Source organism: Nanorana parkeri, unplaced genomic scaffold (genome assembly GCF_000935625.1).
Source record: "Nanorana parkeri isolate BGI_ZX_2015 unplaced genomic scaffold, ASM93562v1 scaffold6, whole genome shotgun sequence".
Taxonomy (NCBI): Eukaryota; Metazoa; Chordata; class Amphibia; order Anura; family Dicroglossidae; genus Nanorana; species Nanorana parkeri.
Genome location: NW_017306274.1, coordinates 97801 through 112418, shown reverse-complemented (window position 1 = coordinate 112418; position 14618 = coordinate 97801). Strand labels below are relative to the sequence as shown.

At 45.6% G+C, this 14618-nt stretch overlaps 1 protein-coding gene and 1 long non-coding RNA gene across 2 annotated transcripts in view; one reads left to right on the top strand and one right to left on the bottom strand.

The window, feature by feature from the left end:
* The window catches only part of LOC108784387, a 19235-nt gene extending 17927 nt beyond the window's left edge, over positions 1-1308 (bottom strand). The window contains exon 1 of the long non-coding RNA XR_001941065.1: positions 1163-1308. This is a non-coding gene — a long non-coding RNA (uncharacterized LOC108784387). The remainder of the gene's footprint in view (positions 1-1162) is intronic.
* A 3434-nt stretch (positions 1309-4742) lies between these two features.
* On the top strand, positions 4743-13553 carry LOC108784347 (histamine H3 receptor-like). Its single transcript, XM_018553132.1, has 3 exons — positions 4743-5175; positions 7755-7921; positions 12633-13553. The coding sequence occupies exons 1-3, from the start codon at positions 4920-4922 to the stop codon at positions 13521-13523; spliced, it is 1314 nt and encodes a 437-aa protein (XP_018408634.1). The 5' UTR covers positions 4743-4919; the 3' UTR covers positions 13524-13553.
* The last annotated feature ends 1065 nt before the right edge of the window (positions 13554-14618 follow it).

Genomic DNA, 14618 nt, shown 5'->3' with positions numbered 1-14618 from the left:
CTCTCCTCCTCACACTCTCTCTCCCCCTTCTTCTCTCTCCTCCTCACACTCTCTCTCCCCCTTCTTCTCTCTCCTACTCACACTCTCTCTCCCCCTTCTTCTCTCTCCTCCTCACACTCTCTCTCCCCCTTCTTCTCTCTCCTCCTCACACTCTCTCTTCTCCTCCTTCTCATGCTCCCTCTCTTCTCTCTCCCCCTCCTTTCTGTTCTCTCCTCCCTCTCTCTCTCTCTTTTCACTCGTTTTCCCTTTTCCTGAGATCTACATCTTCTTGTGAAAACCTTGTTTTCAGTGTGTTGATCGTCCCGGGATGTGGGAGCGTTGTTTATCATGTCAGACACCACACATCCATCTTCTTCTCTGTACCAGACAGTAAACTAGTTACACAAATCATCTTGCACATGTTGCGGAATCGATACTTAAGTGAGACCATTACAGGTGCTTAACGTCTCCTTATGCTGATCTTCCCTATAATGGAGATATCGATCCGTCATAACATGTTTATCTCTATCGGGCTATTTTTGCACATTCTGTAAACATCTATAATTTCTTCCAGCACAATACCCGATGTCTTGGATTATACAATTATACATGTATTGTGTGTTTTATTGTATTTCTATCTGCAATTCTGCTTATTTATTTAAAGAGGAAACTCCAGGAGTGTAAAATAATAACTCTTGTAGTGGAGTTACTCCGGCGCTGCAAGGGTTAACTGCTTCACAAGGTGAAAATAAAGAGGGAAAAAGAATGTAAAAGGAAGAATAAGGCAGCCGCCACATCTAAGGACTGGTGGGCTGCAATATATGACATTTATGTTTTCGGGGTTTAGATACGCTTTGAAGCACCACTCACATCCTTCCTCATATCTCTTCAAGAATGCTCATTTGCTCAGCTGTCTCTTTCCACAAAATAAATCTAAGGCTTGCTAGAAGATATCACAGTGTTAGTTGCTTCAAACTCTCCAACAACTGACCCTCCCGGTGTTGGTATGGTAACAAGCATGAATAAAATGGACAAGTCCTGGAGGTAAGGATTATTCTATGTGTGATGGGTAGGCTCCTGCTCTGAAAAGAAGCTGTTGGTCAAAATAAAGTATACAGTGTAAAACAGTCTTTCTCAACCATTTTGGCATGAAGGAACCCTTCAATATCATCCCACTGACCACCTTGCATTGGTGGTCAGTGGGCAGAATGCTCCTTACATTTGCGGTCATTGTGAAGAATGTTCCTTATTTTGGTGGTCATTTGGAAGAATGTTCCTTACATTGGTGGCCATTGGGAAGAATGCTCCTTACATTGGTGCTCATTGGGAAGAATGTTCCTTACATTGGTGCTCATTGGGAAGAATGTCCCTTACATTGGGGATCAGTGGGAAGAATGCTCCTCACATGTGTGCTCATTGGGAAGAATGTTCCTTACATTGGTAGTTGGTGGGAAGAATGTTCCTTACATTGGTGCTCATTGGGAAGAATGCCCCTTACATTGGTGGTCATTGGGAAGAATGTTCCTTACATTGGTACTCATTGGGAAGAATGTTCCTTACAGTGGTGTTCATTGGGAAGAATGTTCCTTACATTGGTGGCCATTGGGAAGAATGCTCCTTACATTGATGGCCATTGGGAAGAATGCTCCTTACATTGGTGCTCATTGGGAAGAATGTTCCTTACATTGGTGCTCATTGGGAAGAATGTTCCTTACATTGGTGCTCATTGGGAAGAATGTTCCTTACATTGGTAGTTGGTGGGAAGAATGTCCCTTACATTGGTACTCATTGTGAAGAATGCTCCTCACATGTGTGCTCATTGGGAAGAATGTTCCTTACATTGGTGCTCATTGGGAAGAATGTCCCTTACATTGGTGCTCATTGGGAAGAATGTTCCTTACATTGGTGCTCATTGGGAAGAACGTTCCTTACATTGGTGCTCATTGGGAAGAATGTTCCTTATATTGGTACTCATTGGGAAGAATGTTCCTTACATTGGTGCTCAGTGGGAAGAATGCTCCTTACATTAGTGCTCATTGGGAAGAATGTCCCTTACATGTGTGCTAATTGGGAAGAATGTTCCTTACATTGGTGCTCATTGGGAAGAACGTTCCTTACATTGGTGCTCATTGGGAAGAATGTTCCTTATATTGGTACTCATTGGGAAGAATGTTCCTTACATTGGTGCTCAGTGGGAAGAATGCTCCTTACATTAGTGCTCATTGGGAAGAATGTCCCTTACATGTGTGCTAATTGGGAAGAATGTTCCTTACATTGGTGCTCATTGGGAAGAACGTTCCTTACATTGGTGCTCATTGGGAAGAATGTTCCTTACATTGGTGCTCATTGGGAAGAACGTTCCTTACATTGGTGCTCATTGGGAAGAATGTTCCTTACATTGGTACTCATTGGGAAGAATGTTCCTTACATTGGTGCTCAGTGGGAAGAATGCTCCTTACATTAGTGCTCATTGGGAAGAATGTCCCTTACATGTGTGCTAATTGGGAAGAATGTTCCTTACATTGGTGCTCATTGGGAAGAATGTCCCTTACATTGGTGCTCATTGGGAAGAATGTTCCTTACATTGGTGCTCATTGGGAAGAATGTTCCTTACATTGGTGCTCATTGGGAAGAATGTTCCTTACATTGGTGCTCATTGGGAAGAATGTTCCTTACATTGGTGCTCATTGGGAAGAATGCTCCCTTTACAGGTAGTTAAGAAGATCAGTGGTTACTTATCTCAGAGGCAGAAAATGATTAATGCATAAGTAGCAACCTCTGAAGGAAACCTGGGGCTCCATGGAACCTGGTTGAGGAAGTCTGATCCAGTAAAGCTATTCACCAAGTGAATCCAGTAAAGCTATTCACCAAGTGAATCCAGTAAAGCTATTCACCAAGTGAATCCAGTAAAGCTATTCACCAAGTGAATCCAGTAAAGCTATTCACCAAGTGAATCCAGTAAAGCTTTTCACCAACGCTTTATAACGAATTACATTTTCATTGGCACCACCAACATTGATCAGGACAACCCTGAATAATCCATTGAAAGGCTCAGTGTTCCTAAAGAAGACATGTGTCTGGAAGTGGAGTCTGGTGCCCTGAGACACCCTCTGTTCTTTTCATATATATCCGAGGAGCTCTCTCCACCAAAGTTCCCAGCTCTGATCCTGCCCACTTGGGCGTTTTGCCCCCCTCCCCGCATCACGGTGTTTCCACTTTTGGAACTTGACGTAATGGCTGCTGCAGACCCTGAAAGTCAAGTGGAGAGATGTTACCATGGACGTTTCAGAGAGATAAAGGGAACTCTCAGGTGATTTAACTCTCCAGCATCTACTAAACTCGGATTTATTGGTTTTGGGTGGACTGACCATTTAAAAATGATTTTTTTACCTTGCCCATCATGGGAAAAGTGACGGGTTCTCTTAATAACCCCTCTGTTCCCGCTGATACTCACCTTTGACAAATACCCAGCCCCCACCTCCATGTCCGCTCATTTTTCAGAGTCCTTGGAAATGCCCATTACTTCTGAATATTGGGGAATGTGGGACCTTCTCTTGGTCCTTCTTCCAGGGCACCTGATTGGCCAATCACTAAGCCTGAACAATGTCACATGGGAGAAAGTCATTAACCCCATGTAGGCTCAAAGACAGAATGATGCAGAATTTACATGTGCATTAGAATCAGGACTCCGAGAGTAGGGCATAAGCTAGGGGAGCACAGGGAAGGTACGTATCTTAGAGAGCGCTGTAAAGAGGACCTGTCAATGTCGACAGAACAAACAAAGTTAGATTCTATTTAAAGCTGAATTTCGAGCAGATACAAAATATGCAAATGAATGCAACTCTCTATGCATTAAAGAAGAACTCTGGAGAGAAATGTTATTAATCATTGCAGTGGGGCTACCCCATGCACTGTAAGGGTTAACTGCTTGTTTTTGCCTAGGGTCAAAAAAAAGTTATACTCACCCAATCCTCAAAACCGGCACCGTCTCCTCCTCTACTGCAGTGATGGTATGTCCCTCGGCGTCCTTATGTCCTATACACTGTATTGGACTAGGGGGGGGGGGGGGGAGGCTCCAGGGACCAGTCTAAGAGCTGGCCAGCTCAGAGGATCAGGTGAGTATAACTTACCCAAGGCAAAAACGACAAATTAACCCTTGCAGTGCATGGGGTAGCCCCACTGCAACGGTAAATGCAATTTCTGCCCAGAGTTCTTCTTTAACACATGCCTAAATGTACTTGTTTTTAGTGCAAGCATCTTGGCATCAGCCTCTTGCTGCATGCAAGAGGCTGACGCCCATTTTTGTTGCAAGCAAGGAGCATTCTGATAGGAGGAGAAAGCAGAGTGAAAGAGGGATAAGCTCATGGCCCGCTGCTTCTTCTTTCACTAGCCAATAACAGGATGGGAGTTGGAAGGAGACCTGTAAGTGTTACTAAGATGCAGCAAAGAAAAAGCAGGTCCCCTTACCTGTCAGCCAGGCCTTTGCTGTGTGGCAGAGCTGTATAAATCTCAGGAATGGGGGGACAGAAATACAAATCCTTTGGCAGGTATAGCAGATCACTTATGTGGAGCTGATCTGTATATTTTGCTGTATGTTTCTGGAGTTAGTACCCCTTGGATGTAGAGGTGTCTGAGAATGTCCATGGGCGCTATTCTCCTTTCCTCCTGAAGGTGGCGCAGCTGAGCCACTCATAAGCCCCTCACTATGAGCAGCTTGCTGTATGTTCTCTTATTCTCTGGGATCTGTACTGACTAATGAGCACACTTGATTCTAATGAAGCACAAGGGCTCGGAGTTTGCTCTGGCAGCAGGTGAGGCAGGTTGCCCTGGCCAGTTCAGAACCTGTGTGGCCAGCAGGTCCTCCACTTGGATGATGTGAAGTGCTGGAGGAGCTCTGCGATTTGCATGCACTTGGCACCCGCCTGGCATTGAGCGCAGCGATGTCTGGAGGGAACAGCTCCGCTGTGGACAGCTTGGCCGGGAACAAGTGCCTGGCAGGAGGCGAGGAGCAGTTTCAGTACTATGGACAGTTCACTCCCAGCGTTTCCATACTGTTGGCCGTGCTGATGATTCTGATGGTGCTGGCCACGGTGCTGGGCAATGCTCTGGTCATCCTGGCTTTTGTGGTGGACAAAGGGCTCCGGACTCATGGCAATTTCTTCTTCCTCAACCTGGCCATTGCTGACTTCCTGGTGGGTGAGTGTCCAGTCCCCCCTATATTCACATATTCTGCACTTGTTCACTTTAAATGCTGTTGACCTTAAAGCCTCTATCCATAATTTTTCCTTAAAGACCCACCAGACTTACAGGAGCCCCTAATGTCCATACATTCCTAAGAAAGACCCAGCAGGCAATGTGAAACCCTTACAGGAACCTCAGTGTCCCTAATTTGTTTTCTAAAGACCCACCAACATTACAAGAACCCCCAATGCCCATGCATTCTTCATTAGGACCCAACAGACAAGGAGAAGCCCTTAAAAGAACCTCAGGGTGCCTACATTTTCTCTAAAGCCTTACATGAGCACCCAGTGTCCATACATTCTTTATAATGACCCACCAGACAAATGTGAAGCATTTACAGGAACATCTGGGTCCCTACATTTTTTTCTAAAGACCCAGCAGCCTTTACAGGAACCCCCAGTGTCCATACATTCTTCATTAAGACCCAGCAGCCTTTACAGGAACCCCCTGTGTCCATACATTCTTCATTAAGACCCAGCTGACAATGTAAAGCCCTTATAGGAGCCTCTGAGTTTCTAAATGTTTTTCTAAAGACCCACCAAGCCTGTATAGGAACCCCCAATGTCCAAACATTCCTCATTAAAACCCAGCATCCCTTAGAGGAACCTCAGTGTCCCTACATTTTTTTTAAAGACCCACCAGCCTTACAGGGACCCCCATCATTCATACATTCTTTATAATGACCCACCAGACAAATGTGAAGCATTTACAGGAACATCTGGGTCCCTACATTTTTTTCTAAAGACCCAGCAGCCTTTACAGGAACCCCCAGTGTCCATACATTCTTCATTAAGACCCAGCAGCCTTTACAGGAACCCCCATTGTCCATACATTCTTAATTAGGACCCAGCTGACAATGTGAAGCCCTTGCAGGTACCTCAGTGTCCCTACATTTTTTCTAAAGAACCCCCAGACTTACAGAAATTCCCAATATCCATACATTCTGCATAAAGACTCACACCAGCAAATGTAAAGCCTTACAAGAAGCCCAGATGTCCATACATGCTTCAATAAGACCCAGATGACAATGTGAAGCCTTTTCAGAGTCCCTACAGTTTCTATAAAAACCCACCAGCCTTACCTGAACCCCCAAAGTCCATACATTCTCCATAAGGACCCACCAGACAAAGTGAAGCTCTTACAGAAACCTCACAGTCCATAAATTCTCTTTAAAGACCCACCAACCTTCACAGGAACCCCCAATGTCCATATATTCTTCATAAAGACCCTCTAGACAACGAAAAGCCCTTACAGGCATTCCAGTGCCAATAAATTCTCCATAAAGACTCACCAGTCTTACACTAATCCCTACAGCAGTCCATACATTTTTCATAAAGACTCAACACCAAATGTGAAGCCTTAAGGAAACCTCCAGTTTTCACACATTCTTCATAAATACCCACCAGCTAAACTCAAGCCTAACAGGACCCCCCACCACCTCCTTCACTATCACCATGCCCACCACCACCATCCCACCATCACTGGCTCCAACCACACACAAAGGGTCGGTCCACAGAAAACCTGAATTTCAGTTGTAAGGGCAAGCCGATTAGAACTGCCCACCAGATCATTGCTTAAAATACAAAGTGTGTCCCCCCCTGCTGTGGTAGTGGTAACAGGATGGGTTGAAGGTTTAAGCCGTGTGTGGTGGTGGAAGAGGAGGGGGGGGGGGGGGGCACACACCAGAATCAACTCCTGATTTCAGTTTCAGAGAATAGCTATTCGAATGTAATTGCTAACACATGAATCATATAATTGGCATCCTTTGGTTGTCCTCCTCACTCTTTCCACGGGCAACATAAATTGGTTGTGAAAGGCACATATGGCTTATAAGCAACTGCTTTGGCACCCTACAGAACCTAATTGAAGCTACAGGCAACTGTGATCTATATGTGCCGTTAGAACTGTGGTCTTGCAGCGCAGAGGTCCTGGTTTCAATGCTCAGCAAGGCTGCATCAACCTGGACTTTGTTTGTTTTCCTATGTGAGTTGCCTTTGGTTGCACCAGATTCCTCCCACAACCCAATGGGTTAAAGGAAACCTCTAAACATAGAAATATGTGGGTTGTTTTTGATGACCTGCCTCTAAAAATACCAGAACCTTGGCTGCCTTGCTGATCCATTGGCTTCAGTACTATCAGAGTCAATGATCAACTGTGCAGATCAAGCATTTGCTATGATCTAAAGCAGCTGGAGCAGCCAATGGGTAACAAAGTGATCCCACCTACTGACGATAGATGAGTGCCAGGGCTCAATTGAGGGCACTGCCATGAGTTTTTTCTAGGTCAATGACTCCCAAAGCCAGGCAGCTAGCATTCCCAGAACCTCAGATTTCCTTTAATCGGCTTCCACTGATTGTGTGCTCGGGACATTAGATTGTAAGCTCCTCAGGCTGGTTACATAGTTACACAAGTCCATTGAGTCCATCCTATAGAGAGAAGAAAGGGTCCATGCACCCGGGAATTTGTCATCACCGTATAATTGAATGATGGAAATAGATGTTAGAACAAGAATTGACGGCTTGTCTCCCCCGCAGGTGGGTTCTGCATTCCTCTCTACATCCCGTACGTCCTGACCGGCCAGTGGAAGTTTGGCAAAGGCTTGTGCAAGCTGTGGCTGGTCATGGACTACCTGCTGTGCACGGCGTCCGTTTTCAACATCGTCCTCATCAGCTACGACAGGTTTATCTCAGTCACCAGGGCGGTAAGTCATTCGTACCTTTCAATATCACGTCCATCTTCCGGGACGATCTGCGTCCTTCGAGCTGAACCCCAACGGAATGATGTGTGTTTGTTAAATGTGTCAACAACGATTTCCAATTTTATTAAATCATATCACTGATCTCAAGCAGCTGTACAAGATTACAAGGGTACATTAGTCCAACATTAGTCCAACATGCATGACATTGCCAATACAAGATTACAAGGGTACTTATAATCCAAAATTAATCCAACATTAGTCATATGTGTATATCACATTGCCGATACAAGATTACAAGGGTACATTAATCCAACATTAATCCAAAATTAATCCAACATATGTGCATTTTACATTGCCGATATAAGATTACAAGGGTACATTAATCCAACATTAGTCCAATGTGTATTACATTGCCGATATAAGATTACAAGGGTACATTAATCCAACATTAGTCCAATGTGTATTACATTGCCGATATAAGATTACAAGGGTACATTAATCCAACATTAGTCCAATGTGTATTACATTGCCGATATAAGATTACAAGGGTACATTAATCCAACATTAGTCCAATGTGTATTACATTGCCGATATAAGATTACAAGGGTACATTAATCCAACATTAGTCCAATGTGTGTTACATTACAAATACAAGATTACAAGGGTACATTAGTCCAACTTTAATTCAACATTAGTCCAAAATTAATCCAACATATGTGCATTTTACATTGCCGATATAAGATTACAAGGGTACATTAGCCCAACATTAGTCCAATGTGTATTACATTGCCGATATAAGATTACAAGGGTACATTAGCCCAACATTAGTCCAATGTGTATTACATTGCCGATATAAGATTACAAGGGTACATTAGCCCAACATTAATCCAACATTAGTCCAATGTGTGTTACATTACAAATACAAGATTACAGGGGTACATTAGCCCAACATTAATACAACATTAGCCCAACTTTAATTCAACATTAGTCCATATCTGGAATTCAGTGTAGGATCAGATTCACCTAACAGATCCCATATTTTATGGAACTAAAGGGGACAATCTCTCCTTCCATACATAACACTCTCAAATAGAATGGGGAGGGGGAGGGGGTATTCATCCATGGAGAAGCAATGGCCTGACACATATACTTCTGATATAATGAGGCTGGCGCTCCCCATCCAGCGCATCACATCGTCATATTACAGGTAGGCGGGGGGATGGGGAGCTAGAAAATGAGATACCTGTCTATGGGACTTGGGGCCCGTTCACACTTCTGTACAAATATAGCAATAGCGAGCGCGGTAATGGACGGTAATTAACTGTTTAGTCTCTGGTCCCTGAAGAAGACACGCGGCCACAACTTGAGAGTGGACAAAAAGAGGTTTAATCCTTAACTACGGGAGGAGTCCTTTCCTGTAAGAGCAGTGAAAATGTGAAACTCCCTTCCCCAACCCTAAACTACAGAAGGGGTTCTTCTAGTGATGCTCAGGGGCTTGGTGTGAACCCAGTTCACCTTTCCGTGCAAACATGTGACTGACACCACCCCCTCCTGGCCCAAACAGTTGAGTCAGCTGTGGCAGGGGGATTCCCCACCCCTTTGTGACATGTAGCTGCAAGACGGGGAATACCCCTGCCACAGCTGATTGGACTAGGTGGTGGGAGGGTGTCAATCACAGGCTTGCGGGGGCTTGGGGGAACTCAGGCAAACTGGGTTTGCTCCCAGCACCTGCTCCTCATTCAGCGAACACAATATCACTTTATATCAAAATCATTTATGAGGTCGCCGTGCCTTTAACAGATGCCTAGGATTGAAAAAATTGGGCCCCAAGTGTGGCCCCTCCAGCCGCTAATAGCTGAGCAGATCTGAATCAGGAGCAATCAAAAAAAAAACCTCTCCATTCCCATAATAAGTCATTAGCGGCTTTCCTGCCCGCACTTTATGACAGGTGTATACCCGAGCCCTCCATCACCGCGGAGCCTCCGGAGGAGCTTTCCTGGCAGCGGTTTTGCTTCCTTTCAGTGCGAGGCTCAAACAGAACAAAAGACGCGTCGCAAATAAAGAGCTTCGGAAAACATCCCCTGCAATTAAACGTCTTTTACCGCTGCCAAAGGCGCTGGAGGGCTCCGTATTCAAGTCAATTATAGCATTAGAGGCGATGTTCTGATCCGGCCGGCGGGCCCACGGCTTTTATTAGTAACATCGCTGCGGCAGGTATACAACAACCTCTCTGCCATTTAAAGGGGACCTGTCATGAGAAGAAATGCTCGCGCTGCGATTCCCGACCCTCTTCCGGGAACGCTGTTTGCCTGGCCGCAAAGCTGGTGGAATTATCTCATAGTGACGGTGCTTTTGAGGTAGCACTTACCTGAATAGTACTTACCTGAATAATACTCACCCGAATAGTACTTACCTGAATAATACTCACCCGAATAGTACTTACCTGAATAGTACTCACCTGAATAGCACTTACCTGAATAGTACTTACCTGAATAGTACTCACCTGAATAGTACTTACATTAATAGTACTTACCTGAACAGCACGTACCCAAATAACACCTACCTGAATAGTACTTACCTGAACAGCACATACCTGAATAGTACTCACCTGAATCATACTTACCTGAATAGTACTCACATGAAAAGCACATACCCAGAATAACACCTACCTGAATAGTACTCACCTGAAAAGTACTTACCTGAACAGCATATACCTGAATAGTACTCACCTGAATAGTACTTACCTGAACAGCACATACCTGTAGGGGACCTGTCATGAGAAGAAATGCTCGCGCTGCGATTCCCGACCCTCTTCCGGGAACGCTGTTTGCCTGGCCGCAAAGCTGGTGGAATTATCTCATAGTGACGGTGCTTTTGAGGTAGCACTTACCTGAATAGTACTTACCTGAATAATACTCACCCGAATAGTACTTACCTGAATAATACTCACCCGAATAGTACTTACCTGAATAGTACTCACCTGAATAGCACTTACCTGAATAGTACTTACCTGAATAGTACTCACCTGAATAGTACTTACATTAATAGTACTTACCTGAACAGCACGTACCCAAATAACACCTACCTGAATAGTACTTACCTGAACAGCACATACCTGAATAGTACTCACCTGAATCATACTTACCTGAATAGTACTCACATGAAAAGCACATACCCAGAATAACACCTACCTGAATAGTACTCACCTGAAAAGTACTTACCTGAACAGCATATACCTGAATAGTACTCACCTGAATAGTACTTACCTGAACAGCACATACCTGAATAGTACTTACCTGAATAACACCTGCCTGAATAGTACTCATCTGAATAGTACTTACCTGAATAACACCTGCCTGAATAGTACTCACCTGAATAGTACTTACCTGAATAGTACTCACATGCATAGTACTTACCTCAACAGCATATACCTGAATAGTACTTACATGAACAGCACATACCTGAATAGTACTTACCTGAATAACACCTACCTGAATAGTAGAATAGTACTTACCTGAACAGCACATATCTGAATAGTATTTACCATAACAGCACATAGCTGAATAACACCTGCCTGAATAGTACTCACCTGAATAGTACTTACCTGAATAGTACTCACATGCATAGTACTTACCTGAACATCATATACATGAATAGTACTTACCTGAACAGCACATACCTGAATAGTACTTACCTGAATAACACCTGCCTGAATAGTACTCACCTGAACAGCACATATCTAGATTATACTCACCTGAGTTCTAGTCCCACATAGGGTCGGGATAAGTTGACCGCCGGGCTGCTTCATGAACTGCCTGTGCCGGTTTTATTCCGGTCTTCTTGGCCATTATCCGCCTCCCGATGCCGGCCACCGATAAAGTCTTTCCTCTCCTGGAGGCACGGGCAGTCTCACGGTAAGCAGAGTGCAGAACATGAGAGGGCGGGGCTTCCAGCAGCAGAAGGTGGGGGGTAACTATCCCAGAATGCTTCGCAATGGCAAAAGTCATGTGACCTCTGCGATGGCATGAATGGTTTCAAATATACAAGAAGGAGACAAGAACTTGGGGGGGTTGAGGCGGTAAAAAGAGAGGCATGGCCGCTCTGCTTCACAATGTTAACAATGGGCCTGCTGCCCCAGAGCGGCCCAGGTTGCCAAGAGCCGAGTAGGGATATTTGTAAGGGCCATACACATCTCCCCGCCTAGCTCTTTGCAACCTGGGATGCTCTGGACGGCATCCAGCCCAGCTCTTGGCAAAGAGTGAGGTCACTGGGCAGGATGCCCCCCCCCCTGGCAGTGAAAACACTATGGACACCCCTGTATGTATGATATACTCTGTCACTAGCATTAAAAAGGAACTTCAGTTGCCCACCCTCACCCCCTTCCTGTTTTTCGCTATCCCCTCTTACGTATTATGCTGGGCTGTCAACAAAAAACATATTCAACTGCCCAATGCATCCTGCTTGTGATTCACCAATCCTCTGCCACAGCCCAGGTTCTGTGCCACCATCTTCTTCTGTGACATAATCAGGGGCCGACTGTCTCTTTCTGGTCCTGTCGACGGCCCCTGATGCTGCATGGCCCCTGCATGGCCCCTCGACTCTAGATGCGTTGCCTGGGCAGCCTTGGGACAGTTCGCTCAGTTTTTGTCTTTGAACAGAAGTGGGTTCCTTGTACCTTTCACTCAAGTAATATTTATATTTTGTATTTTTTTAGGTATCATACAGAGCCCAGAAAGGCATGACCAGAAACGCTGTCCTAAAAATGCTGCTCGTGTGGGTGGCGGCCTTTCTCCTCTATGGACCCGCCATCATCAGCTGGGAATACATCGCACGTGCCACCATCTTACCAGACGGCGAATGCTACGTGGAATTCTATTACAACTGGTACTTCCTCATGATTGCCTCCACCGTGGAGTTCTTCACGCCCTTCATAAGCGTCACCTACTTCAACCTGAGCATCTACATTAACATCAAGAAGAGGACCAGGATGAGGAACGAGGAGCTGGCTCAAGGCCAGGAGCAGTGCGAGATGAGTTTCCAGAGGAAGAGGAAGGAGCACTTGATATTTTTCGTCAAGCCAGCCGAGAGGCCTCGCACGTCGTGCAGAAAACAGACCTCTTGCCTGACGCCCACCGAGGTTTGCCCCGAAGAGCCCAGGGCGCAGAGGGGCAAAGGACACATGCTGGACCTCAACATCAGTCAGGACCTTCCGCCGCTGCAGGTTGAGGTCCAAACCAGGAAACACCAAGAATGCTTTTACAGAGCGGTGGAGAACGCTTGCAGTAACGTCAGGACGGACATGGCTAGTAGCATCGCCAACCGCTTTAGGCTTTCCAGAGACAAGAGAGTAGCAAAGTCGTTGGCCATCATTGTGTGCGTGTTTGGCCTTTGCTGGGCGCCTTATACCCTCCTAATGATTATCAGGGCCGCTTGCCACGGACGCTGCGTCCAGCATTATCTCTACGAGATCTCATTTTGGCTGCTGTGGTTAAATTCCGCCATCAATCCCGTCCTGTACCCCCTCTGCCATATGAGTTTTCGAAAGGCCTTCATGAAACTGCTGTGTCCGGGAAAAGTGAAAATACATCCACATATCTTTATGTAGCTGTGATCTCTGGGACATGGATTCCGATAACATGGAATGCAGAGATTTCCTTGTATCTGGATGACCTCAGTTATTCAGGTTTGAATCATTTCAGTGGAGCTGAGCTACTAACGAGAAGATGATTGAAGAATATATATGTAACATTTGGTCGAAATGTCACAAGGGAAGCTGAAGACTTGAGATTACCGTGTCTTGTCAACTCTAAGAATATCTGACCTTTTGGTGAGCCAATGTACTTAATGGCCAGTACACAGTCTATGGGGATCATATAATGATCATAAGCCTATTACGCTGAAGGAAAATGTTGTAAGGCAATGGTTCATCTTCAGCCCCTCAGTGTCCCGTCTACAGCGCACCCACTAGTGGTACCTGGTCCACCATTTGAGAATCCCTCATCAATAATGCATTCAGGCTCATGTATTAAAGTGAACTGGGCTCGGCTTAGGGTGCTGGTGTGTACTTGGTGATTCTGCTATGAAGGTCCTTTTTTAGCACTTCCTGTTATAGGGTGACAACTGTCTCCCAATTTTGCTTCTGCACTGTTACCCTGTTACATGCCGGGCCGGATTTCCCACAAGGGCCCGGCCTTGGGGCAGCAGGGAGTAGAGGGGCAGCGGGGGTGTGGAATTCCTATCTCCCGATGCCAGGGACATGCAGTTCCGGGTGCTGGGTGGGTAGATGTTTTCTACATTTAGCCCTGCTTTGGGCAAGCAGAACTAAATGTACAGCGGGAAAGCCGCCGCTTGTTTTATACAAGTAATCTCTGTGATTTTGCCGAGATCCCTTTTATGCAGCCTGCAGGTCTGCCATTCTCCATTGGAGGGGGGAGGGGGTTTGGCGGGTAGGGGGGCGCATTGAGGAACCTGGCCTCGGGAGAGCAGAGAGAGTAAATTCGGCCCTGGTTACTTGCACTTCTAGTGTGGGCTATAACTGGCCATGCCCATACACATAGTGAGGACATAGTCTACTGTTGCCCTAGGAGCGACCTCTGCTCTCAGTTCTTGTTCTGATGTCACAGAGACAGGAAGTGATGTGAAACCTCCCCGTTGGGTCACAGACAGCTCTAAAAACTTTACTCCCCCCCAGGTCAATCCA